This window comes from Astyanax mexicanus, chromosome 4 (genome assembly GCF_023375975.1).
Source record: "Astyanax mexicanus isolate ESR-SI-001 chromosome 4, AstMex3_surface, whole genome shotgun sequence".
Taxonomy (NCBI): domain Eukaryota; kingdom Metazoa; phylum Chordata; class Actinopteri; order Characiformes; family Acestrorhamphidae; genus Astyanax; species Astyanax mexicanus.
In genome coordinates this window covers 42,578,517-42,605,942 of record NC_064411.1, presented here as the reverse complement: position 1 = coordinate 42,605,942, position 27,426 = coordinate 42,578,517, and the positions used below count along the sequence as shown (strand labels likewise).

Sequence of the window (27,426 nt, the reverse complement as noted above, 5' to 3'; positions counted from 1 at the left end):
TGTGCTGTTCTCTGTATGTGATAATGGTTTATTTGGTTGATTAATTGATTGCCTTCCAATAAGCATGCTGGACAGTGTTCAGCTCCACTCACTAGATAACACCTCATATCTGCCATACTGCTATCCCATGACTTTATGGTAAAACAAGTGTAAAACAATCATGTTAATTGTTAATTGCATTTGATCAAGACTGACTGACACGTTTTCTCTTTCTCTCTTTGTCCTCCTTCCTTACTCTCACTCTCTTTTTGTCAATCATTCTGTCTCTCAATGTTTCCTCTTTCTCTATTTCATGCTACTCCTATCTCCCTTTTCTTTCTCTGTCCTTCTTTTCTCTCACACACATACTTGTTTCTTTCTGTTTTTAATATCTTCTCTCTCACTCCTTCACTTCTGTCTCTTTCTTTCTCTTCTCTCCTTTACTTTTGTCTCCCTCCCTCTCAATATATTGCTCACCCCCTTTCATCTCTCTTTATCCCTCTGTACCTCTCTTCTCTCTCTCCCCTCACTGCTCTTTCTTCTCTTTTCTTCTCTTTTTCTGCTTTTTCCTCTCTCCTCCTCGACTAACTACACATTTTCTTCTTTTTTTATTATTTTGTGCATCTATTTTCCTATCTCCAATTTTTCTCTTTCGATCTTATCTTTCTCTCTCTCTTCTTCTCTTTCTCTACTTTTTTCATCTCTCCTCCTCGACTTCCTACACATTTTTTTCTTTTTTTATTATTATTTTGTGCATCTATTTTCCTATCTCCCATTTTTTTCTCTGTCTCTCTCTCTTTCTCTCTCTCTCTCTGTCTGTCTCATTCTCTCTCTCTCTCTCTCCCCCGCTCCTTTTTTTCCTCTCTCCTCCTCGTCTCCCTACACATTTTCTTCTTTTTTATTATTTTGTGCATCTATTTTCCTATCTCCTATTTTTTTCTCTCACTCTCTGTCTCTCTTTCTTTCTCTCTCACTCTCTCTCTGTCTCATTCTCTCTCTCTCTCACTCTCTCTCTCTCTCTCTCCCAGGAGGAGCTGAAAACAATGCAGAGCATGAAGTATGTAAATGATGGAGGATACCAGCTGCAAAAGTGAGTACACACACACACACACACACACACAGGTATGCACGCATGTGTAAACAGATGGAAATAGAAAGCATTGGACATAGAGGGACAGACAGATGTCAAACACACACACACACACACACACACACATTCTGGCACTTACTCATTTTACGTGTCCTTGAGCAGCGTTTTTAATGGAATTCACCTGCTGCCACTGTATCAAAACTGCGTTCCCCTGCGGCTCAGACTGGAGCTGCTGTTTAATTACAGATGACGCCTGACACACACACACACACACACACACACACGGTTAAATCAGCAGTACGGTGGGCAGTGATTGGACCAAGAAGATGTGCCCCTATTGAAAAACCAGCTCTAGCTGACTGTACTAACCCAGATAGCAGACAATTCCTGGCCAAATACGGCCCAGTTACACCACTTCCAGGTCAGCACTGGGAGCCAAAACTGGCCCAGCTGTAGCAGCCGTGTTTAAGAATCGTCACGGCCAATCAACTCTCAGCCACATGTGGCCACATGCAGCGTACCATGAGAAATGTTTGTCCAGCTATTTCTATTTTGGCCTAAAACTGGTTCAGCTGAAGCAATTTGGGCCAAATTATGAGCCAGAACTGAACAATGACACTTTCAATACACTATACCCCCCATGTTCAAGTTCACCTGTTCTATTGAACACATTTAGATACCTAAGTTGCACCCATTGTGAACACAGATGACAAAAAACAATGCTTACAGTGAGGTACTTCAGGATATCTAGAGGAGATAAAAAAAAAAACACTATTAAATCTGTTGACCCCATGTCTAATAGTGTAAAAGGGACATAAAGCCCCCAGCACTGAGTTGTGAAGCAGTGGAACTGTTCTCTGGAATGATGGTGCTCCATCCAGTACTTCTAGGTTTCTTCTAGGAGTTGGCAAGTTGTGGACTAATGCTCTTATTGCTGTATTCAGTCAAATCTTCACAGCATTGCTTCAAAATTGAGTAAAAAGCCTTCCCTGGAAGGTAGAGACAGTAAATTAATTAATATTAGTAACAGATCACTGAAGAAACAAAAAATAATTATTATGAAGCTGTCCCAACACTTTTGTCCATATAGTGTATTTATTTTTGAACATTTAATCACAAAATCATAAACGTGTACATGTGCTGTGGACTCAAGCATTAAAATAGGGGTATCTAAAAATAAAACAACGTATTGTGATATCACATTTTACAATATTGTATCGATTACTAAAACAAACAACAAAAAAAAACACAAAACTACGTTATAAATAAGTATATTTGTAAAGATTGTGGCTAATTCTGTGATAGCAGTGCTGTACTCTGCTCTGATTGTCAGATCCCTCTATTCTGATTGTATATAAAAAAGTTTATTTTATTCACATTTTATGCACCTAATGTGGTGTTTTTATATTTTTAAACTTTGTTTCTTTCATTTTAGTGTGTTGTCTTGCTTACATTTTCTAAATACAGTACCTCACAATATATTAAATCATATCCCCTATTTTGTCTCACGTATCATATTTATTTCTGCTACTTTAATGAAACACAATTTTCATTTCTTTCATAAAGCTAAAGAAGCACGTTTATTTACAAAATATTTCTTGGTTCTGATTTGGATCATAGGGAGTGTTTTTTTTTTATGCTTGTAACTGTACTGTTCTTTCTCTCAGTGCTCAGCTGACCACAGACTTGGAGAACAACATTGCTGTCAATATGAAACCACTGGAGTCTAAGGTGTTGATGTGAGTAACACATGTTATACTGCTTATCATCACAGTTTCTGAAAAAAAAAAAAAAAAACTAAAGTTGCCACAATAGCAACTTTACAGAGGAGTGAAAATGCTGGTGGAGCTTCAAACTTTGAGAACCCGTTAAAATTTTAGAGTCGATCACTGAAAAACACTGAAAGCTAAATCACAAATATGGAATATTGGATACATTTCCTCAATAATAAAATGATTGAGTATAATGTATGTGTCTCATTTGTGTAACTGGATTCTTTTCATCTACTTTTAGGACTTTGTACAAATCTAATAATGTTTTAGGTCACATTTATACAGAAATATAGATCACTCTAAAGCGGTTCACTATTGGGGTAGGAACTAGGGGGATTGGGGGGGCATAGAAAAAATGGAAAGAGTTGTTGTGCCAAATTCAGCCCCCCCCGCCGTAAGATGCTCTAGTGCACGCTACTTTGCAGAGGTATTTCACTGCTTTTACTTTGGTCATTGTGACCAAATGATCCATTAATTTCATAAAGAAATTAATAAATTAATAAAGAAATACTTTACTGATGTCTGTGTGTTAAGTAGTGTACAGTATATGCGCTACTGACAGGGGGTGCGGATTTGGCACAACACCTGTTTTAAAAATTCAAGGTCAGTATATATTGCAAAAGACTTTTGAATAATTATAGTAATAACAGTTTTTGTGTTATACACCATGGTGAAAAAAATATACTTAATTGTACTTAAAACATACTGAGAAATATCTAAGTATGCTGTAAATATACAAACAGATTTATGTACTTACTTAAAATATATTAAAAATATGTTAATATTCATCGAATGTTTGAAAGTAAAAATAAAAAAAATACAATATAATGTATTTTAAATAAATAGACTGCTATAAAGTAGACTTTTAGTTTAATGTAATTCAATATACTAAAATATTTATTCCCAAATATGCTTTTGTACGTTTTTAGCAAAGTGTGTTAAAAACAACTGTTACAGTAGTTCACCTAAAGTACTACAAATCATCATGTAACTTAAATGTACGCAAATTAAATTACTACATTTATAAAATTTAAAGTAAATTTGTAACACGGTAAAAATTGTAGTACAGTAAATTTAAATATTTTTTTTAATACCCAACAAAGTATACTAGATGTGTGCTACTTACAAAAGACAGGAACAAGAAGCATATTTGTACTATAATTTAAATAGATCACATATATTAAACATCAATTCTTAGTACATTTCTAATATACCTGGTGTATTAATAGTGATACAGTTGTAATATTCATTAAATATATTATAATTTTACTGTAAACATATTTACAATATTTACAATACATACGTGAAGTAGTAATGTTTAAATGTTACTAAAGTATATTTTAAATAGCTCCATTTTAGCACAGTTAAGTACACTTAACACAATTTAAGTAAGACCTTTGCACTATTTTTATATAATTAAAGTGTAACTTTAAAGTGTAATTAAAGTGTAAGTCCATTTCAGCACTCTTTAAATATACTGATTAGTAATGTGGCTACAAGTAAACTTTAGTGCACTTTAGCATAATAATGCTTAGTATTCTTTAATCTACTTTTTTATCATTAGGGTATGAATATAAACAGACATTGCATTGATAATTGCACTGACAGAAATCAGTACCATGTAATAAAAAGTACAGAATTGTTGAATTTTCTTTATTTATTTATTTGCAGTTTACTGCAATTTCACAAATGATGTTCTAAGTCACTGTACATGCAGGGATTTACTACCTTATCTACGGTGGGCAGAGGGAATAAGGTGGGCTTTGATTCATAGGAGCAATTGTGTTTCCCCAAATGTCAAACCCACTCCTACATCCTTGGAGTTCGCAAACTTTTAAGCACCACAGTATTAGAGTTACAGGGAGGTGATGGGGTGGAAGTGGATTGGGGAAACTTTATTGTGAACATGTGAACGTGGTAGAAGTTGAATTTATTGGATTTTAAATTAGGCTTCAGGCATGTTCTATTATATTAGAGTTTCTATTATACCTTTCTAACTGTTTTCTGCTTTTTGTTCTTAAGGATAAAGAAAACACTTGCACTTAAAGAAACAGTAGATAAATACATGTCTATTAGCTCTTAATATAAAATATTGTATCTATTGCTCTCTATTGTGATTGACAGCATCCAGCGCGCTTGGCGGGACTTCCAGCAGAGACAGGACATTCTGGAGAAGAGAAGCCCCTCCCCTCCATCCCTCTCCTCCTCTGACAAGATGAGCACATCAATCAGCATGACCACCCTATCGGATGGCAGCACCCCTGTAGGTCCCGCTCTTTCCCTTATGGCTGGTTTTGCTGGTTGTGCTGGTTTTGGGGCAGCATGCTGTGAGCTGGTTGAGATTGATGTTCAGATTAATAGCTGATGGAAGTGAAGCTCAGGTAAACGCAGTGTTCTGTAGGCCAGGCTGTTGGAACAGTGTTCGGCTGAAGTTGGTTTGATGTGCTTGGCTTGGTTGGTTTGATTTATATTAAAAGATTAGCATGCTGCTTTGCATGGAAGATTGGATTATGTGGATTAAGGACTTTAATACTCTCTTGGAGAATTATCATTCGCAGTGTAAAACATGGAGTGTAACACATGGAGTCGTTCCTCTGGCTCTTTTAACTGAAAATGAAAATGTGGTGAAGTCCTGGATCTAAAGCTCTCAAAGATCTAAGGATCTTCTTTGCCTTCAGCTAAATAGAGCAGCACAATGTCTTCCAGTTCCATTCTACAGTTCATCTGAGTGCACCGGCTTCTCTTAGTGCACAGAGAAGGCATATTCCTTTTAATACGCCTGCATTGATATGCAGTTTAGTTGTTTAGTAGTTGATGCTCTCACTCGGTGTGTGTTAAAATGAATCTGTTTGCTCTGAAGGTGGTGTTGTTGTTTAATGTGCTTCTGCTGTTTTTGTAGCAAAAATGTTCTTTAAATTATTGTTTAAAGGCTGGAATCCAAGTTTTGACTCTTTGTACTTTTGAATTTGTACTTAAAAATGTATGCACAATTATTTAACACACATTTTTACACTTTTATAAACTAAAATTTATCAGCAGTTGCTCTTCTTCTCTTTTTTGGTTTGGCTTTAGTTGTAAAGGATTTTAGTTGACAACAAGTATGCATTATTATTATTCTAGCGATAGTGAACAGAAATCAGCCGTTAGCATATTGAAAGTTTATTTTTTTTTTATATATATAAAGAAATTAAGTTTTCATTTATGATTAATTTAACCAGCTATATTTGTAAAGATTCCCGTTCTGGCTGTTCTAGTAACTCTGGACTCCTCTACCACTGTGATGCACCTGCACCAACTATTTTTAAGATCATCTTCACCTGAATTCTAATCATGTTCACCTGTAGACCTGTGTAGAACACAATGTTTCTACGGTTTAGATTAGAGGGTAGATTACTTTTTATTTCTGTTGAAATGTGGCTTAATCTCTTGACTCACTCTCACTTTCTTACACCTCCCTCCTCTCTGCTTCTCTTTATCTCTCTCTAATCTTATCCACTCATTTATATAATTTGCTAGTTTGTACAACGTTTACTCTCCTAAATTGATTTTTTGATATTTGCATTAATTTGCTTTGAATATGTTTTGATCAAAAATCTACATATTAACTGCAATTGCTTTGTATTGTTTGCTTGTAAGGACTATAAAAAAACAGTTTACATCTTCAGGAATCTTATTGGCAAATGATAAGCTAGAGTATTTTTAGCTGAAAGTGCTATATTATTAATGATGGGTGATACTTTTTTGAGACAGATTGATACATATATTTATGATACGTAATTTACAAGTCTTGAAACAGCAGTTTAAATTAAATAAAATAAATGCACATAGTTACATATAATTTTTTAAAGCCTCCAGAAAATAGCTTAAAAAAAATCATCAAATATCAAAAGTCATCAGCCCCGCCCCCACCTGCTCACTCTCTTCGGAAACCTGATTACATCCCACTTTTAAAAAACTTTTTTTTTAAGTATAAAAATATTTAAAGATTTTCAAAAGAATTAGAAAATATTGCTTTACAGTGACATTTTTCTATTCAGACAACCATTAAAAAAAAAAAGTGTGATTAATGGGCATTTAAAAGAAAAAGTTGATTCGCTGTTCATTTCCTCCAATAAGGCTTTAGTTATTGAGCTTAAATGTGTTTAATGCTGATCTTCTTAGTAAAACTTTTACTTAGCAGAGGTTTAATGCATCCCACACTACACTACACTACACATTAATTAGTATTCTATTCCTTCCCAAAATGTAAAGAATTTTAACTTGATATTAATCTACATGCTCTTTTGTAATTAACTCAATATAATTTTTCAAATCTATTCACACCACTAATAAAACCCTGTCTGAGTACTACCCTCAATAACTACACTAATATCAAAAACAGCCTAAACTGAACACTTTCCTCTGTTCCAGTCTGGTGTAACCGTTTACTGCTCTGTCACAGCCTTCAGTGCCTCTGCTCTTTAAGCCCGAGGCGTTCTCCACACTTCAGTGCTCTTGTAGGAGCAGAACAGCGAGTGTCCCTTTCGGAAGGCTAAAGAAAACGTCTGTGTTTTGTTCTCTGCGTTATCACCAGGTTCCCGGACGTGAGCGGCGAGCTGATGATCTGCTTATAGACTGTGCAGAAGGGCTTTGTGTGAATGTGATTGCCTCCTAAGCTCTTTCCTATTGCTACATTAATGGCTCAGCCGCTCGCTACAGCCCGAGCCACTGTAGGGTACCTGTGTTTTATGACCGGAGAAAATTAGGGCCACACAATGTCCACTTAACTTCAGTCAAAGCCTATTACAGACCCTTTATCGCTGCTGAAGAGCTGCGCTTACTGTGACTTATTTATATGTACAGGATAGCTGTTTTTAATGATCCTGGAGTGATCAAATAGGAACAAATATACTGATTAGAGTTTCAATATTTAACATAGGCTATTTATAGGATGTAAATGCAATGATAATTGAGAATAGTACATTTTATCACAAGTAGGAGTGTTCACATTGTGCCTAAAATCAGATTTTTTTTTTTTTAAGTGTGAAAATATGTAGAGTTTTTAAGAAACAATTAGAAAATATTGCTTTACATTTAATTCTTCTGTGATTTGGGCAGCTGTTTTATGTTTTTTGGATACAATCCGGGTTAGCACCCGAACATCCCTTCCAGACAGCTTCCTCTTACAGCTGTCACGCTGGGGTGTGAAGGAGGAGGAGGACGTAAGTGCAAAGATAATTATTTATTAAACAAACAAAACAAACACAGAAACGAAAACGGAATACATAAACTAAGGCGAAGACTAGGGTAAAGACTGGGATACAAACACTAGGATACAAGGCTAGGATACTGAGGCTAAACACTATAAACGGGAAACACGGTTAGGCTTACAGACTAGAAAACACAAAAGACTCGACACAGCACGTACAAACAGAGGGGCTTAAATACAGGAGGAACACCTGGGCAGGGCTGATGAGGGGGCAGGGCTACAGATAAGACACAGGTGAGAACACTGATGGTTAGGGCAGGGCTAAGACGTGACAGATACACAACAGAAACACGTGGCTGTGAACACATGACAGGAAAACAGAGGGGAGGAGCACTAGGGAACAAATGAGGGAGAAACATAACACAGACTTAGGCTAGGGTGTAACATAACCCCCCTTCAACGGCGCCACTACCAGGGGCGCCGAGAGAGAGGGAACAGAGGAAGGGAACATAGACGGGACTAACGACCGAACAGGGGCTGAGACTGGACATGAGACTGGACACGAAACGGGGACAGGACCTGGAACGGAGACGGGATAGGGGACTGGACAGGAAATGGAAACTGGACAGGGGAACTGGAACCATGACAGAGACGGGGACAGAAACAAATACAGTGACTGGGACGGGAACAGAAACACCACCGGGGACAGGAATGGGAACAAACACAGACACTGGGACCAGGACAGGGAGAGACATGGGAACAAACATTGGTGGGTGCCCAGGACTGGCAAAAGTCTGTAGGGAAGTCCAAGGAGCCAGCCTGGGCACAGTTCTGGGGGCAAAGACAGGAGGCCTCGGAGCAGGCCGGGAATAACGGGGCTTGGGACCAAACATTGATCTGGGAGTAGGCTTGGGGGTGTACAAAGTTCTGGGAGCAGGTACCGGGTCAGGGGCAGTGGGTACCACATGGGTGGCAGGCACTGCTGGTGCTGGAGCTGAGGCTGTAGCAGCGGGAGCTGCTGGTGCTGGAGCTGAGGCTGTAGCAGCGGGAGCTGCTGGTGCTGGAGCTGAGGCTGTAGCAGCGGGAGCTGCTGGTGCTGGAGCTGAGGCTGTAGCAGCGGGAGCTGCTGGTGCTGGAGCTGAGGCTGTAGCAGCGGGAGCTGCTGGTGCTGGAGCTGAGGCTGTAGCAGCGGGAGCTGCTGGTGCTGGAGCTGGAGCTGAGGCTGGAGCAATGGGTGCTGCTGGTGCTTGAGCTGGAGCTGAGGCTGGAGCAGTGGGTGCTGCTTGAGCAGGCGCGGCGGGTGCAGCTTGAGCAGGCGCGGCGGGTGCAGCTTGAGCAGGCGCGGCGGGTGCAGCTTGAGCAGGCGCGGCGGGTGCAGCTTGAGCAGGCGCGGCGGGTCTAGGAGCTCGTGACCTGGGAGTAGGCACAGGAGCAGAGGCTGGACCCCCAAGCACATGAACTGGGGTAACAGCGGGCACAGGGTCAGAGGCGGCCGGGGCCGCGGGAACTGGGTCAGAGGCGGCCGGAGCCGCGGGCACAGAGTCAGAGGCGGCCGGAGCCGCGGGCACAGAGTCAGAGGCGGCCGGAGCCGCGGGCACAGAGTCAGAGGCGGACGGAGCCGCGGGCACAGAGTCAGAGGCGGACGGAGCCGCGGGCAGCGCTGAAACAGAGGCGGTGGGAGCCGCGGGCAGCGCTGAAACAGAGGCGGTGGGTCCTGCTGGTGTGAGCGCGGCAGGCACCGCGGGTACAAAGTCAGAGGCGGCCGGAGCCGCGAGCAGCGCTGATCCAGAGGCGGCCGGAGCCGCGAGCAGCGCTGAAACAGAGGCGGTGGGTCCTGCTGGCGAAGAAGCCGCTTCAGCGGGAGCTGAGAGTGCGGCTGCCGCCAAGATCCGGACTGGAGCCGCAGATTCAGTAGTGGGCGTGGTTGTAAACACCGGACCGGAGCTTGCTTCCGGAGCCGGAGTCGACGATCTGGAAGTCGGCCGGGCTGGTGAGCTGGAAGCCGGCCGGGCTAGAGAGCTGGAAGCCTGCCGAGCTGGAGTGCTGGAAGTCGGCCGCGCTGGAGAGCTGGACGCCGGCCGAGCTGGAGTGCTGAAAGTCAGCCGCGCTGGAGAGCTGGGAGCCGGCCGCGCTGGAGAGCTGGAAGCCGGCCGAGCTGGAGTGCTGGAAGTCGGCCGGGCTGGAGAGTGCGGTGGAGCTAACATGCTAGTTAGCTTAGCTGGAGCTGGGCCGACACTCTCCACCCCACGGAGAGGCGCCGGGAGCGGTTCATCCCCCCGAATTAGCTCCGCGAGGAACCGGAGATACGCCAGGTCCGCCTTCCTCGTGGCATTCCACTTTGCTACGTCCATATTAGGTCGAGTCTTATGTCACGCTGGGGTGTGAAGGAGGAGGAGGACGTAAGTGCAAAGATAATTATTTATTAAACAAACAAAACAAACACAGAAACGAAAACGGAATACATAAACTAAGGCGAAGACTAGGGTAAAGACTGGGATACAAACACTAGGATACAAGGCTAGGATACTGAGGCTAAACACTATAAACGGGAAACACGGTTAGGCTTACAGACTAGAAAACACAAAAGACTCGACACAGCACGTACAAACAGAGGGGCTTAAATACAGGAGGAACACCTGGGCAGGGCTGATGAGGGGGCAGGGCTACAGATAAGACACAGGTGAGAACACTGATGGTTAGGGCAGGGCTAAGACGTGACAGATACACAACAGAAACACGTGGCTGTGAACACATGACAGGAAAACAGAGGGGAGGAGCACTAGGGAACAAATGAGGGAGAAACATAACACAGACTTAGGCTAGGGTGTAACAACAGCGTCCACAGTTAATCCTGTTGGATGTGGTTGGTCCTTCTTGGTGGTATGCTGACATTACCCTGGATACCGTGGCTCTTGATGCATTACAAAGACTCACTGTCTTGGTCACAGATGCGCCAGCAAGACGTGCACCAACAACTTGTTCTCTTTTGAACCCAACAACAATATTTTGAGCAAAACTGTGCTCTTACCCTGATAATTGAACCTTCACACTCTGCTCTTACTGGTGCAATATGCAACTAATGAAGATTGGCCACCAGGCTGCTCCAATTTAGCCATGAAACCTCCCACACTAAAATGACAGGTTTTTCAGTTTCATTGTCCAACCCTTGTAGTTGTCAATTATTTTGTTTTTTAATATTGGCATCATATTGGCCTTATTTTTGAGATATAATAATAAAAACATCTCAAAAATATAAGCATAGAGAGAGAGAAAGAAAAAAATACTTTTGGACATCCACTGTTTGATAAAAACATTCAGGTGTTGAAACCTCCCGTCTGTTCAGTGTAACACCCCCTGCCCCTCACCCCAGTGTCATCACATTGTATCTCAGCAGCTTCCCCTGAGCTTCCCCTTCTCTCATCCCTCCATCTTTCCCCTTTCCTCCTCCTTTCCTACGTCCCTGCTCTCCATCATCAGTCTTTCTCGTCCGTCTCCCTGGTACGGGGGGCTCTGTTTGAATTTCTAATGCCCTTCTTTCTGTCGTGCCAGCAGTCTGCGCTGTCCCCCTGCGAGGTCCGGCCCCATTTTCACACCATCGTCCAGATAGAGCCGCTGTCTGAACGCTGATTGAATTTGTAACCTCTGTGCCACGGTATCCATCTCTGACAAAACTCTGTCTGCCTAAAACTGTGTGTGTATGTGTGTGTGTTCCTGACTGGGTGTTGATGTGTCTGCTGCCAAGTCTATTTAATCATCATAAATGTTAAATAATTAAAATTATATAAAAGCATAAAGTGATTTAAAGTGATAGCGGATTACTAATTTACGCATTAAATATTAGCCGTTTAGCCAAGATGCTAGTCTGGTGATGGTCCTAATTGACCAGCATACCAGAGTGTTCAAAGTGCAACATGTGCTGGTTTAGGCTGCTGGTGCAGATGTACAGCTGGTTGACCAGCATACCAGTGAGGAAATTGCTTAAAATGTTGGTTTATTCCGGTTTGGTGCTGGGTTAACTAACATACCATCTATTTTATGCTGGTTGACCAGCAAACTAGAGTTCAAAATTAAACAAATACTGGTTTATGCTCATTTGATGCTGGTTTACAGCAGCCATATAAGCTGGTTCATGCTGGTTTGGTGCTGATATACTGCTGGTTGAACAGCATACTAGTGTTCAAAATGCAACAAATGCTGTTTTTTGCTAGTTTTGTGCTGGTTTACCAACACACTGTCTAACTTATGCTGATGTGGTGCTGGTATATTACTGGTCAAAGTGCAACACATGTTGGTTTATGCTGGTTTGGTGCTGGTTGACAGCCATACCAGCTGGTTTAGGCTGGTTTGGGGATTGAATACTGCTAGCTGACCATTACACCAGTGTTCAGAATCCAACAATTACTGCAATGCCCTGCAATGCCTTGCTGACTACTACAATGCCCTGCTGACTACTGCAATGCCCTGCTGACTACTGCAATGCCCTGCTAACTGGCCTCCCAGCCTGCATAGTAAAACCACTCCAAATGATCCAGAATGCAGCAGCACGTCTGGTCTTCAACCAGCCAAAACGGGCACATGTCACCCCGCTGCTCATTGAGCTCCGCTGGCTACCAGTTGCTCCTCGCATCAAATTCAAAACTCTTACAATCGCCTACAAGGTGATGACAGAACAGCTCCTTCCTACCTGCACTCACTCCTGAAGGCTTACGCTACCTCCCGGCCGCTGCGCTCCTCCAATGAACATCGCCTCGCTTTGCCAAACAAACATTCACACAAAGTAATCCGGACTGTTCTCATACAGAGTTCCCCAATGGTGGAACAAACTACCTTCTACTACCAGATCAGGAGAATCTCTCACTATCTTTAAAAAACTCCTGAAGACAGAGCTCTTCAAAGAGCACTTACTCTCCTAACACCTCTAACTAACTACCTTCCACTACCAGATCAGGAGAATCTCTCACTATCTTTAAGAGACTCCTGAAGACAGAGCTCCTCAAAGAGCACTTACTCTCCTAACACCACTAACACACTAACTACTTCTAACCCCATTTCCTTCTTCCCCTCCTTCACTTCTCTATCCCTTTATTTCCCTTCCCTAAAAATGGTTTATCTTAATTCCTATTACTTTTGTACTTCATTATTGTAAGTCGCTTTGGACAAAAGCGTCTGCCAAATGTAATGTAATGTAATGTAATGTAACAAATGCTGGTTTGGTGCTGGTTTACGAACATACCATCTAGCTTACGCTGGTGTGTTGATGGTATACTTCTGATTTACCAGCATAATAGGGGTCAAAATGCAACAAATGCTGGTTTTTGCTGGTTTGTTGCTGGTTGATGGCCATATCAAGTGGTTTAGGCTGGTTTGTGCTTATACATACCAGTGGTCAAAATGCAACAAATGCTGTTTTTTTTGCTTGTAGTGCAGGGTGGCGGCCGTATAAGCTGGGTTAGGCTGGTGTGGTGCTGATATACCACTGATTTGTCAGCATAACATTGTTCAGAATGCATGTTTTTTGTTGGTTTGGTGCTGGTGATGCCATATAAAATGATTTAGGCTGGTTAAGTGCTGGTATACTACTAGTTGACCAGCATACCAGTGTTTAGAATGCAACAAATGCTGGTTTTGTGCTGGTTTACCAACATACAATCTAGCTTATGCTGTTATGATGCTGGTATACTACGGGTTGACCAGCGTAGTAGTGGTCAAAATGCAACAAATGCTGTTTTTTGCTGGTAAAGTGCTGGGTGGCGGCCATATAAGCTGGGTGAGGCTGGTGTGGTGCTGATTTACTACTGATTTTTCAGCATAACATTGTTTAGAATGCAACAAATTTTTTTTGCTGGTTTCATGCTGGTTGATTGCCATAAAAGCTGATTTAGGCATACTGCTGGCTGACCAACATACGAGTGTTTAAAACACAACACATTCTGATTTATATTGGTCTGGTGCTAGTACACTTCATATTGACTTCTCACTGACAATGATACTGTAATATTTCAAATTGATTAGATATTAGATGGCAGCTACTTGTCTTAATCAATGCAATGCATTTATAATTTATTAGATAAAAGTTTGTCAACAGTTGGAAAACAACCTCACATCACAGGACATCTATTCGAGATCACATCACAATTACTCAACACAGCTAAAGGCAAGCATGTGATGTAGACATATACTTAACACAGTTCTAATTCACAAGGTTCACAAGGTAACATTACATAACTACACTATATTTCCATTCAAATTTTTCAATAAACTTTAATTTTAATCTCACCTCCTATCCTCAGACAATGTACTGTAAATACACTGTATATATGTACTGTATGCTGTATATCAGAAGACCACCAGAGTCGCTCACGCCACGTTGTACGTATGTTCTAAGTGATTAAAAGCAAACCGGGCATGGCAAGGACATGGGGTGAGTCAGCGATGTTCGTGTCAGTATTAAATCATTATTATAACGCATTCACTCTCCACGGCGCTTTGAATTATCACACTTAAAGAAATTCCCATTTGCACCTTTTATGAGCCTATAAATCCCCAGGCTCCAGTGTGGGATAAGGCATGAGCGATTGTTTTCATTTAAACAGACCGAAAGGCAAAACGCCCCTCGGCTTTTACATTTCGGGAGTTTATATTGTGGCTTTACATTGCTTAAGTTTGGCACATTTAGTAAGAATACAATGGTTTTAAAAGTTATTTAGTAAAAGCAACAGTTATATAGATAGTATACAGAGCCATGTGAACTCATTTTAACGGAGGTGCACATGGGTGTTTGGGGATATAGCATACGGTACATTATACCACAGTTAGTTCCAACCCTGCCATGTGATTGTGATTTTATGAGTGACATTATCAGCCAGTAATGCACTGTAATCATAGCTTTCCATGTATTATCCCGCCACATACAGGTAACCTAGCAATGATGCAGCACTTACAAACCAAATACAAACCAAATACAAACCAAATGCGATGTCATTATACACCACTGGGAGCCGCTGGATCCCATAAAGGCACAGTGCAGAAACACCATGTCTCCATTAGGAGGTGAAGGCAAAGACGCGGTCCCACAAATAAATAAGCCCAGCGATTAGAAAATACGCATTGTTACACACATTATCAGCCACTAATATCAGGTTAAGAGTTGTTATTATTAAAATAAAAGCTTAAGTGTATATATTTGTCAGTTAATATAGGGTATTTTAAGATGAATGTAAGGTGGCTGAAAATAGGGGGCCAAAATAAACAAAAAACTTTAATTCTTAAAAACAATATATATATATATTTTTTTTTTAAGTCAAACGAGCGCTGGACTTTAATCTAAACAGATTTTTTTTCCTGAAAATCATTTATTTGGGTGAGTAAAGCTCTTTCGTTTATTTACAGTAAGCTTAGATTTCCACAGATTTAATTTTCCGCAGAAAATAGAGTCCACCATGCTAACCTAGAAACAATGCAGCGCTGACAGCGCAGCTACAAACAGAGCAGCAATGGAACTATTTTAACTTGGGGAGGTAAAATAACTGTGTTGTGGCCTTGTGCCTACGACTGCAGCACAGCAGTGCCAATATTACACGTTAAAGCACTCCCTCTCATGTATTATTGCTTAAGTATGCATTGATTATTGTAATATAGTGTACCAAAGAATTAGGACACCTGCTCATTATCGAAATATTAGATCAGAATATTGGGTGCAACTTAAAGTAGTTAAATGCATTGATTACAAGGGGAGTCCACAAACAGTCGGGCAGATAGTCTAACTTCAAAACTGTAAAAGGCAGAGGGGTCAGATCATCAGGCTCTTCAGAGAAGGTCTAATGATATCTGCCCTGCCAGGACCTTTTTATAAGTATTATTAAAATCAGGTTTTTTTTTAGTTTAGAACATTTTAGTGAGCAATATTGTGTTTAGGACTTCATAATGAATCAGATTAACCACATACACAATAATGTGTATATAATAACCAACTGAAGAATTAACTAATCAGCTACTGATTTGGGATAGATATGGCGGGTTTGTTTGAAAAATGTCACTTTAGAAGCCCACATTAGACTGCACACACATTAAATCACACTTCAAGGCCATGCTGAAAGCCCTGTAGTTACAGTAAATGTCCTGTAGGGAGAGATGTTGTGCTAGAGTTGGCGTTTACAAGATTAAACTCAGATCAAACACAGTGCACTGAAGTTTTACTTTTTTTTAACTTAAATAAAGCACTTTTTAATTTAATTGTGTTTTATATGATTTCTTTTTTTTTTAGCCTGTTCAGTGAGTTCAAGGTAAAGTGATGTAAATTATCAGTGTGAGTTTAAGTACAGTCTGACAATAAGTGGCAATTGAACGGGATAATTTTATAGTTGTGCAGGAATTTAACTTTTACCTTTTTTTCTATCTGCAATGTCACATGTAAATGGAAAAAATACATCACAGAAGGCATTATTACCCCTCACAGTGGACAGCAGCGCAGTGGGTGGTAACGATCGTGAACAGTGAACGTTTCCATGTGAACAGACAAGCAAATATTGTAGAAATCACACCCATATTCAGTGCAGGAGAACCGCATGTATATCCTTTAGGTTAGTGCAGTGACACTGGCAAACACTGGTACACTGGTGGTTCTAGAGGCAGGGCCACAAGGGCATTGGCTCCAGCTGAAATCTGATTGGCTCCATGAAGTGCACCTATCATGTCTCTCATCTGTCCTTTGCCCGAGAGCAATGATCAAATTCTAGGAGGACATTTGAGAGTTATAAGGATATTTTAAGGAAGATTTTTATGGAATTAATTTTGTGCCATATTTTTACACACAAAAAAAAAAAAAAAATTATATATATATATATATATATATATATATATATATATATATATATATATATATATATATATATATAAAATCTGCAAACAAAATTATAGACTATATGTAGATACAGAAAAAAGGCTTTAGCAGCAAAATCCACAACAACATTTAAAGCAAATACTGGCAAAATCCAATTTAAAAAATAACTGCAAAGAACAATCAAGTAACAAAGTATATTAAAAATGAAAATATATATATTTTTCTCTGTGGTGAATTTGAATTGCAATCTCCATAGATTTTACTGCCTAAGTTTTTACAATTACTTTCAAGTGTTTAAACATGGTGTGGCTGGTGAAATAATACTTAATAATATTACTCTTTGAATATGAATATTGTGGGCCCCATTATTGCCCCTTACTCCCTTACTTTAATCCTAGATCCCCCACAAGGGCAAAAGTCATGGGACACAATACTAGTTCCTGTGCCATGACATGTGGAATGTCAGTGTGTGTATATATATATATATATATATATATATATATATATATATATATATTAAAAACACAGACCTGGCCTGCATTAGAGACATACTATTTTTAGGAATGTACCTTATTTCCTTACTCACACGTTTAGTCACATTCAGTAAAACTGTCCACAAGAGGGCGCTATTACTGCTTGAATAGCTTCCTGTGCTTTGAATCAATGTGTCCTTGTTTAACTATGATGCCACAATGTCCTCGTCTCACCCCTGCCTGCTGCACTTAAGTAGCTTTGTTGCTTCCTCCGTCATTTTTCTGAACACTGTAACACACACACACACTCTCACTCTCTCTCTCTCACTAACACACACACACCTGCATAATCCAGGTCGCACTCACATGCTGTTCCACAGCAGGCTTTGGGGAACTGGGAGTGCTCTTATTTCTTTCTATATATAGATCAGCTGAATGTTCTGAAAGTCTCCCACCAGCATAACCATGGTGTTCTGAGGTAATGCTGTGTTCACAAGCTCCTCAGATGATTCTACATTTATAATAATCCTAAAAACTCCTAATGAGCTTTTTAAAATGCTGATAATTTTGTCTGTTAATTAAACATGATAGAAAACAAGAGTTTAAAGTTAAAAATAGAAAGTGTTTTCTGCATTCACTCTGATCCTACAACAGGAATGAAAGCCAGTCCTAACTAATAAACTACAGCAACAGAATTCACTGATCCTAACTGTACAAATATACAAGTTTAACCTGTATGAAATTAGTAGCCCCAATTACGCAATTAAGTACCATCACAAATCATAAATTCAGTAACCCTAACTATGCAATTAACTGAGTCTGACAACCAGTATGAATTTATGCAACACTTACTGTGGAATTGCTTAAATTCAACCAGTATTAATTCAGAAAACGTAAAAAAATATCTGCATTTATCCAGTATAAATTCATTAACCTTAACCAAGAAACTACATGCATTCAACCAGCTTGAATTCATTAACCATAACCAAGGAATTCCATACATTTAACCAGTAGGAATCCATTAACCTTAACCAAGGAATTCCATACATTTAACCAGTATGAATCCATTAACCTTAACCAAGGAACTACATACATTCAACCAGTGTGAATTCATTAAGCTTAACCATGGAACTACATACATTCAACCAGTGTGAATTCATTAAGCTTAACCATGGAACTACATACATTCAACCAGTGTGAATTAATTAAGCTTAACCATGGAACTACATGCATTCAACCAATATGAATTCATTAACCTTAACCAAAGAATTGCATGCATTCAACCAATATGGGTTTGATAACCTCAATCATGGAATTATATTCATTCAACCAGTATATGAATTCAGTAACCTTAACCATGAAATTCCATGCACCCAACCAGTATGAATTAATTAACTTTAACCATGCAATTACATGCAAATTCAGCATCTTTTACCATTAAAATAATAAAAGAAAAGTGCAATAATATGAATTAATATTCTTACCTTTGATCGAGTAGTAAGTGAGACCATGTTCTTTCTGGTGTAAACAGTCCAACCTTTTCCTTGAGAGGGCTTCCACCACATCATCTGAAAAGTACACATTTAGTACACGTCATTCCTTATGACAACAACACTAATAACAGCTTGAGTGATTTTGCTAAAACAACCCTATTTTAAAGTTATGAAGTCATAAACAGAGTTTCTAACTAGTTCCTCCCGCTGCTGTGTCTTTAGCTGTGTGTTAGCTGAGCTGAGCTAAGCTAAGCTAAGCTAAAGCTAGTTAACACAGAGCTGGCTGAGTGAGAAGCTACTGGATACTTTTCAGAGCAAAACATATTAGCTTCACTGCTCTTTAATACAAAAAAAAAGCCAGTCAGGTTGATTTACTTACTGGTAGTGTAAAATGAAGCTTTTCTTTCTCTTTTTCTCTCTTTCTCTATCTAGGCTGAGGAGTTAATAGGCAGCAGCTGAGGGTCATTTAGCTCTGCTTCTGAAAGATTTATGTAGAAAAGGTTATGGGGTGTTTTAAAAAGTTTATTTCTCCTGTGCTCCTGGAAGTGTACTGAAGTCTTGCTGTTTATTTATTTTACTGCAGTCCAGCTAAACTGCCGTCTGCCACTAGAATGGAGGAATGAACTCAAGGGGGAGCTCTAAAGGCACTCCACAGCAGCAACACTCAGAGGGCTGCCCAGGGCAGTGCCTGAAGGCATTAATTAAATATCAGCCAATGCTGGTTTTCTTACAAAACAAAACAAAAGGGCAAATTAATCAATTGATCACTTGGATGAATATAGACCCTTAACCCTGGATTTGCTCAATAGACCACTGAAGTCATGTCATTTTGTTGTCAGCGCCATGTTGTTTATGCCCATTTTTGGGGTTCCGTGTCTAAGCTGTCCAAGTAAATGGCTAATTTGAATGGGCTTTTCAAAAACTGGCCTCTGTCATATTCTGTGGAAAATAAATATGTTCGTTTTGTTCTGTGTACATTTACCTCCTAAATATCACTGGATCCTCTGAATTTCGAGATAGTTTAAGGGGAGTAATTAGAATAATGCTAACTTTAATCTAATGCTTAAAGTTAGCATTAGCTAACTTTAAGCATTAGAAATGATCACAGCTAGAAATGACCCCGGACTGAATTCTGCACAACACCAGTGAACTCCCATCAGAAAGCGTTTTGGATTATTATGCTTCTTCACAGAGGATCATTAAAGCATTTAAACAGGTGAAAACTCTTTCAGTAATGTTGAGCAGTGTAGTCTGTGTTAGAGCTTTAAAAGACAGATAATAAGAGAAAGTGTCTCTCAGTTCAGCAGCGCTTCCCTGCAGTATTTAATTATGGTCATTAGTTTATACTAATTACAACACCTGACCCAACTAATCAACTAACTACCTGCCCTCACTGAGGGGACAACCAACCAGAAACACCCATTTATTTCACTGCATAATAAAGACGGTAAATGCTAAAGCGTGTTACAGCAGGTTCTGGATTATCACTGACCTGTTTTAGTAAGTTTATGCTGTGACACCCTCAGCTCTCCTCAGTAAGCGCAGTTAGTTCATTAGTTGGCTCAGCTGTGTTTAATACGCTGTATAGTTACGTCCGGAGTTCGCTGGTGTTGTGCCGAAAATTGTCCCCGGCTGATCTCTGCAGCTAGGCTGGGAGGTCATTTCACTCCGCTGTAGCATTAGCTTAAAGTTAGCCTTTTCTCATTACGACTCTTAAACTATCTCGTAATTCAGAGGATCCAGTGATGTTCAGGAGTAAAATGTTTACAGAATAAAACGTACAGGGGTCTGAACAGATTTATTTACCACAGAATGTGACAGAGGCGGTTTTTTAAAACCCAATTTTTTTTTCTCATAGGGAAAACTGCTTAGACACAAAAGCCGTACGAGGACTACAGAATGATGCACGACTTCAGTGGTCTATTGGCATGCACCCAGTTTGAATTCAGGAACCTTAACAGTGGCAAGTTGAAAATATAGCATAGGAAATCACAGGAAGTCATAAATATTCCACTCAGGCATCACGATTCTTTCTTTTCTAATTCCAAACAGAACTTTCCCAGTGAAAATTGCATTTCCCAATCCTAATAAGAGTAATTTCTATTGAATACAATGGGATCCAGTAGACAGATGGCATTTAAGAATTGTATTTTTTTTTTATTAGAACCTAAAGAACATAAGCTGCTTAATGTCTTTGTTGTGCAGCCCACCAGAGACCGCCTTACAAAAGTATAGCAGCGAAACTGCTGAGATATTGCGGCTATTTTAAATGAATCACGGCTGCAATAAAGTCTGATAGAACTATAGAACCACTTTTCCCCTACTTTGCCTATTCTTCTCATTCCCTCAGGCAATCCTGCTGGCAATTACGCTGAGGTAATATATGGTAATTATGCAAACTCCAACATAAGGATATGTAAATGAACCTCCACTTTCTGCAGCTTAGCTTGTCGTTTATTGCTCCAGCAGAAACAACAGCATAGTTGTGGTGTTTGACAAACGGCTTGGTGTACTATACTGGTGTTTATATTGTTTTTAAAAGGGTTTTACGTTACACCGAGACCGGGTTAGAATTCTTAATCATGCTGCAGCCTTAGGAAGCTTTACAGGTTGTTTACAGCCTTAAAAAAACAGATTAGTAGTTTAAAACCAAAATGTATAATTAACCTTAGGCAGTAGGATTCATTAAACATTAAAATACTTTTAACCCAACTTTTTATCAAGCACAGACAGTTTTGAATGAATAACCATCACTATGCAATTTATTGAACTCAATCAACCTTTAAATAAACTGTACAATATATTAGGTTGAAGTACCCTTTTATTGAGCACTGTCAGTTTATTGAAAAAAAAAATCACAATTTATTGAACTCAATCGGTATGAATTCCACAACTTTAGCCAACTTAACCAGTGTTAAGTTAACTTAAGCAAGCTTTGAATGAGTTTTAGGTTAATCCTATTACAGAGATGGACCAATGTAGTGTTAAGAGTCTTTCCAAGGACCCTTATTGGCTTACTGATGTAACACAGCATAGTCACCCAGACCTGGAACTGAACCACAGCAAGCACAAATGAAGTTTGGCTTATGTCACAGAATTTGATTTCTCTTGTATTTATGACAGACAATTTAGACAACAGCAACTGTGCCAGTGTTGTGTTGACTTCACGACAGGTCAAACATAACAGATGTATAGAAATATAGAAATGCTTTATTTAAGGACATTCAAAAACACACTGATTTAAAAAAAAAAAAAAGAAAAAGAAAAAAAATATATATATTCATTAGCACTCTTAAAAGGCCCTTAACTAGAAACTGGAGGATCTGTGGCTTTAGTAAAGCTTTTAAAAAAAGTTGACAAAGTTCCCTGAAGCACCTTAAGCCTCCTTGAAGGACCCTCAAAAGAACATTAGGAGAGTTCTATACATTTTTATGTTGAAGCCTCTAAAAAAGTTCATTTTAACAGCATAAATCACATTGGGAGAATCAAACTGGACAGCACCAAAAAAAAGAAAATCCTTACTCAGTCACAATAGCTTTCAAAACAAATGAAACAAAAGCTTTACACTCTTACCCTTCCCTGTCCAATAATCAGAAACACTTACTCCTCACCATCTATACAAAAATATTAAAAAGTAAGAGCTCTTCAAAGAGCACTTACTCTCCAAAGTAAATACTTCTAACCTCATTTCCTCCTTCCCCTCCTTTCCTCCTCTATCCCACCATTTCCCATTGGTCTCCTTTACCCTGAACTTCTGTTGCTAAATGTACATTATTGTAAGGTCATTTTGAACAAAAGAGTCTGCCAAATGTAACAATATAAATGTAATGTAAACAGAGTTAAGTCCTGTATGGAATTGCAGACCTTACCTGTTTAAAACCCATAACACAATCCATCAAACTTCTTATATAACCAAGTTTAAAACAACAACTAAAACACATAAAAACAAATTGTATCCCAAATACAAAAAGTTCTTTTAAAGCTAAAAAGTGTACCAGTTAAATTTCAAACCAGGCTGTCCTAAAATATCCTCCTACTCTCACAACACAACCTATACCATCAAAATTCTCACTGGCCGCCATCTTGGTTCCTGTATTTAAAAGGTAGGCTCCACCCCAATCACTCCAGACTCAAATCCCATTGGTAGCTGGATTCCACCTAATTAGAGCAGGTGAGCAGGACTGCTTGTGAAGGAGATCTGAGGCTGGAGGGAGGAGAGATGGACGGAAGTGACGCAGGAGAGGGGAGTGAGTCGGACTGGTTAGGGAGTAGGAGCGGGAATTGGGGTGGTGGAGGACCGTGGCAAACTGTTCAGAAAAAAAAAGGTAGGCGTCTGTCAGATGATAGAGAATCAGCTGGAAATGAGAATGGTGCTGAGCAGGTTAAGCGTCGGAAGGAGGAGTATTTGGTGCTTATAAAATTTGATACTGACTCTGGGACTCCGCTAAATCCAATTAGATTGACTACTGAGTTAAAGAAAGCTTTAGGTGACCTGGCTGGAGCTAAGGTTCTGAGGGGGGGGCAGATTCTGATTACCTGTAAGGATGACCGGCAACGAGACAAAGCCTTGAAACTTAAGAGCTTGGGAGGTAGGAAGATTACGACAAGTTTGTTTAGGGAGAGGACGAGGATGAGAGGAGTAATAACTGGAGTTCCACTTGATTTAACAATGGAGCAGATTAAGAAAACCCTGACTGGTGGTACTGTGATTGAAGCTGTCAGATTAAAGGGGTTCAGAGATGGAGCACAGTCAGAAAGCTTGTCGGTAATGATTCAGTTCGAAGGAAATTCTTTACCGGCGAGAGTATTTCTGGGATACATTAGCTTCCCGGTGAGGATATATGTCCCTCCACCGGTGAGATGCTATAATTGCCAGAGGTATGGGCATATAGCCTCTGTGTGTAGGTCACGAAAGAGATGTGGGGTTTGTGGCGGTGAACACGAATATGGGCAATGTGGAGAGGGTGTTAAGCCTAAGTGCTGTAATTGCGGAGGAGATCACAAGGCAGCGTATGGGGGCTGTGAACAGAAGAAGAAGGCTATGGAAGTCCAGAATGTTAGAGCTGTAAGGGGGTTGTCGTATGCTGAAGCGTTGAAAGAAGTGGAAAAGGGAAGAAGTATGGAGTCGAGTCCCCCGAGTCAGGTTCTAAGGACAGCAGACCGTGATAGATCAGCTATGAACCGGCAGGCCCGCAGTGTTAATACACCAGACATGATGATTGTTGAAAAGGCAAAGTTCATTATGTTTATAGCAGAAGTAGTTAATTGTACGGCCCAGACAGGTAGTAGAACTGAAAAAATTAAGATCATTGTTCGATCTGCAGAACGTTATTTGGATATTAGGGGTTTGACTTGGGAGTCAGTCAGTGAGGGCCTGGCTGGGAAAGTAGTTTCCTCCCAGCTAGGTGATGACTAGTGATGGTTTGGTGATTTTACAGTGGAATGCTAGGAGTCTTATTGCTAATGGACAGGAGTTTAAGCATTATGTGGCTCATAGTCAACCGGTGCCTGATGTGATCTGTATACAGGAAACGTGGCTGAAACCCCACTTAAGTTTTACACTTTGTGGATATACTATGGTGCGGAGGGATAGGGCTCATAGTAATGGAGGAGGTGTAGCGATCTTTTTAAAGGAAGGAATAGTATTCCGATCTCTCCCTATTAGTGGGAATCACGAATCTCTTATGGTGGAGATATGGAGCAAATGTGGAAAGTTCACATTGGTGAATTTTTATAATCCATGCGAGAAAATCACTGTGGAGATGTTAAATAGAATTACTGGTTTGGGATATCGTAAAGTGGTGTGGTGTGGAGATTTTAATGCACATAACACATTGTGGGGCAGCTCATTCACAGATAGTAATGGCCAGGTGTTGGAGGATTTTATGATGGACAATGGTCTTGTATGTCTAAATGATGGTAGTGGTACAAGGTTGAATATAGTAAATAATACAATGTCAGTTTTGGACTTGACTTTTTCTTCTGCTGCTTTAGCAGGGATGAGCAGTTGGGGTGTATGTCAGTCTACGTCTATAGGTAGTGATCATTTTCCTGTTGTCTGTGTTTTTGGTATGGAGGTAAACAGAATGAGGGGGGAATTTTTGAGAAGGTGGAATTTTGATAAAGCAAATTGGGAGAAGTTTTCTGAACTTTGTGATCTGAGGCTACAGAATTTGACAGTTTCTGGAGATGTTGATGAATGTAATAAAAAATTGTGTGATATTTTATATAGTACTGCTGAAGAAGCTATTCCGATTAAAAAGCCTCATCAGAAGAAAAAGGCAGTTCCTTGGTGGACGGAGGAATGCTCTAAGGTAGTGAAAATACGCAATAGAGCACTCCAAAAGGTACGGAAAACTTTACTGTTTAGTGATTTGCTGGATTACAGAAGGGCGCAGGCAGTAGTTCGAAGAACAGTTAAAGTAACAAAGAGAGCCTACTGGAGGTCATTTTGTAGTATGATCGGGCCTGACATACATGTGGGGGATGTATGGCACATGATTAAAAAAATGAAAGGAATAAGGAAAGGGACTCTAATACCTGTGTTGCAAGATGGGGGCAAGGAGGCAGTTACTGACACTGAAAAGGCAGAGATGTTAGCCCAGGAGTTTACCAAAGTGCACAGCTCCGCTAACTTAAGTGAAACTATGCTACTGTGCAGGAAGAGAATTCGGCTGCAGAATCCTGGGGCATTGTGTCGGAGAGAAGTATTTGGCAGTGTTTTGGACTCTGCGTTTTCTTTAAGAGAATTAAAGGTGGCTATTGACAAATCTGGTCAGACATCTCCGGGAAAGGATGACATATGTTATGATATGTTTAGACATTTATCAGACTCTTCCCTTTCTGTAATTCTTGAATTTTATAACAATCTGTGGATGCTGGGTAAAATTCCCTCGGCATGGAAATTGGCGGTAGTGGTACCTATTGGCAAACCTGGCAAGGACCTCTCTAGTCCCACAGGATATAGGCCCATCTCTCTTACGTCGCATTTGAGCAAGTTGATGGAGCGTATGGTAACTGACAGACTCACTTTCCATCTTGAGAGCCGACGTAGTTTAGCATATTATCAGAGTGGCTTTCGTCAAGGAAGGATGACCATGGATCCTGTATTATGTTTAGAATCAGATGTACGAAAAGCACAATTTTACAAAGAAGTGGTGGTGGCTGTGTTTTTAGATATTGAAAAAGCTTATGACATGCTGTGGACAGAGGGTTTAATGATAAAATTGGGTAAGATAGGAATTGGGGGAAGGGTGTATAATTGGGTATTAGATTTTTTGAGTGAAAGGGCGATACAGATAAGGGTGGGAAATGCATTGTCTAAAGTCTATCGCATAGAAAATGGAACTCCTCAGGGTAGCGTTTGTAGCCCTCTGTTGTTCAACGTCATGATAAATGACATTTTTTCATCTGTGGGCGCAGGAATTGCAAAATCTCTTTATGCAGATGATGGGGCTCTGTGGAAAAGGGGTAGAAATCTCCCTTTTGTTTTGAAACAGATGCAGGAGGCATTAATGAGGGTGGAGTGCTGGGCTAATGATTGGGGTTTTAAGCTGTCTGTGTCAAAAACACAGGCTATGTGTTTTTCCAACCGAAAAAAATCTACTTCTTTGGGTCTACGCTTATATGATTTGGAGATAGAGGAAGTTAAGGTAGTCAGATTTTTAGGTATGTGGATGGACACTAAACTGACATGGAAAACTCATATCAGTAAAATAATGGACAAATGTAAAAGTGCTCTTAATGTTCTTAAATGCCTATCTGGATGTGACTGGGGGGCTGACCGATCATCACTCCTTTATATGTACAGAGCACTGATGAGATCAGTTTTTGATTATGGTTGTGTGGCGTATAGGTCTGCATCTACAAACACTCTTAAAAAACTGGACCTGATTCAAGCTCAGGCATTAAGATTATGCAGTGGAGCAGTGAAATCGTCCCCTGTGGTATCTTTGCAGGTGGAGACTGGGGAGATGCCCTTGCAGTTACGGAGGTTGGCTTTATCCACTGTTTACTGGGTCAATGTAAGAGGACATGAGCGCAGTCATCCAATGTCTACGGTTATTCATGACTGTGTAGACGACATGCATGGGATCTCTAGGAGTTTTGGATGCCTGGGTACTGGAGAGGCTGAGGGTATGGGTTTAAGGAACTTGACGCTGTGTACAACAGTACCTAGGCCAGTAATTCCTCCTTGGCTGTTTCCAGAACCTGTTGTTGATTTGTCTATACACGACCAGCTGTCTGCAGATGTTGACAGGTCTGTGTATTCTATTGTGGTTCGAAGATATTTGGCACAGTCTTATTTTAATGTTTTGCAAGTTTACACAGATGGATCTAAACAACCTATATCAGGAATTACAGCGGCAGCTGTCTTTGTTCCAGACTTTCAAGTTACTATTGGTAGGAGGTTGTCTGATAATTTGTCAGTGTTTGCAACAGAGCTTGTGGCTATCGTGCTGGCCTTGCAGTGGGTTGAGGAAATTTGCCCTTTGAGTCTGGTCATATGTTCTGACTCTTTATCAGCTCTCCAGAGTCTACGTACTGGAAGGTCCTCCTGTAGGCCAGACCTACTTCTAGAAATATGCCAAT

At 40.2% G+C, this 27,426-nt stretch overlaps 1 protein-coding gene and 1 long non-coding RNA gene across 2 annotated transcripts in view; one reads left to right on the top strand and one right to left on the bottom strand.

The window, feature by feature from the left end:
• LOC111194499 (uncharacterized) overlaps positions 1 to 19,468 on the bottom strand; it is a 95,109-nt gene extending 75,641 nt beyond the window's left edge. The window contains exons 1-2 of the long non-coding RNA XR_002651104.2: positions 19,214 to 19,468; positions 18,826 to 18,909 (exon numbers count right to left, since the gene is read on the bottom strand). This is a non-coding gene — a long non-coding RNA (uncharacterized LOC111194499). The remainder of the gene's footprint in view (positions 1 to 18,825; positions 18,910 to 19,213) is intronic.
• schip1 (schwannomin interacting protein 1) overlaps positions 1 to 27,426 on the top strand; it is a 492,362-nt gene that overhangs the window by 143,805 nt on the left and 321,131 nt on the right. Inside the window, exons 6-8 of the mRNA XM_022678779.2 lie at positions 1,008 to 1,069; positions 2,737 to 2,808; positions 4,966 to 5,104. Of these exons, the coding sequence (XP_022534500.2) occupies positions 1,008 to 1,069; positions 2,737 to 2,808; positions 4,966 to 5,104 (273 nt within the window). The remainder of the gene's footprint in view (positions 1 to 1,007; positions 1,070 to 2,736; positions 2,809 to 4,965; positions 5,105 to 27,426) is intronic.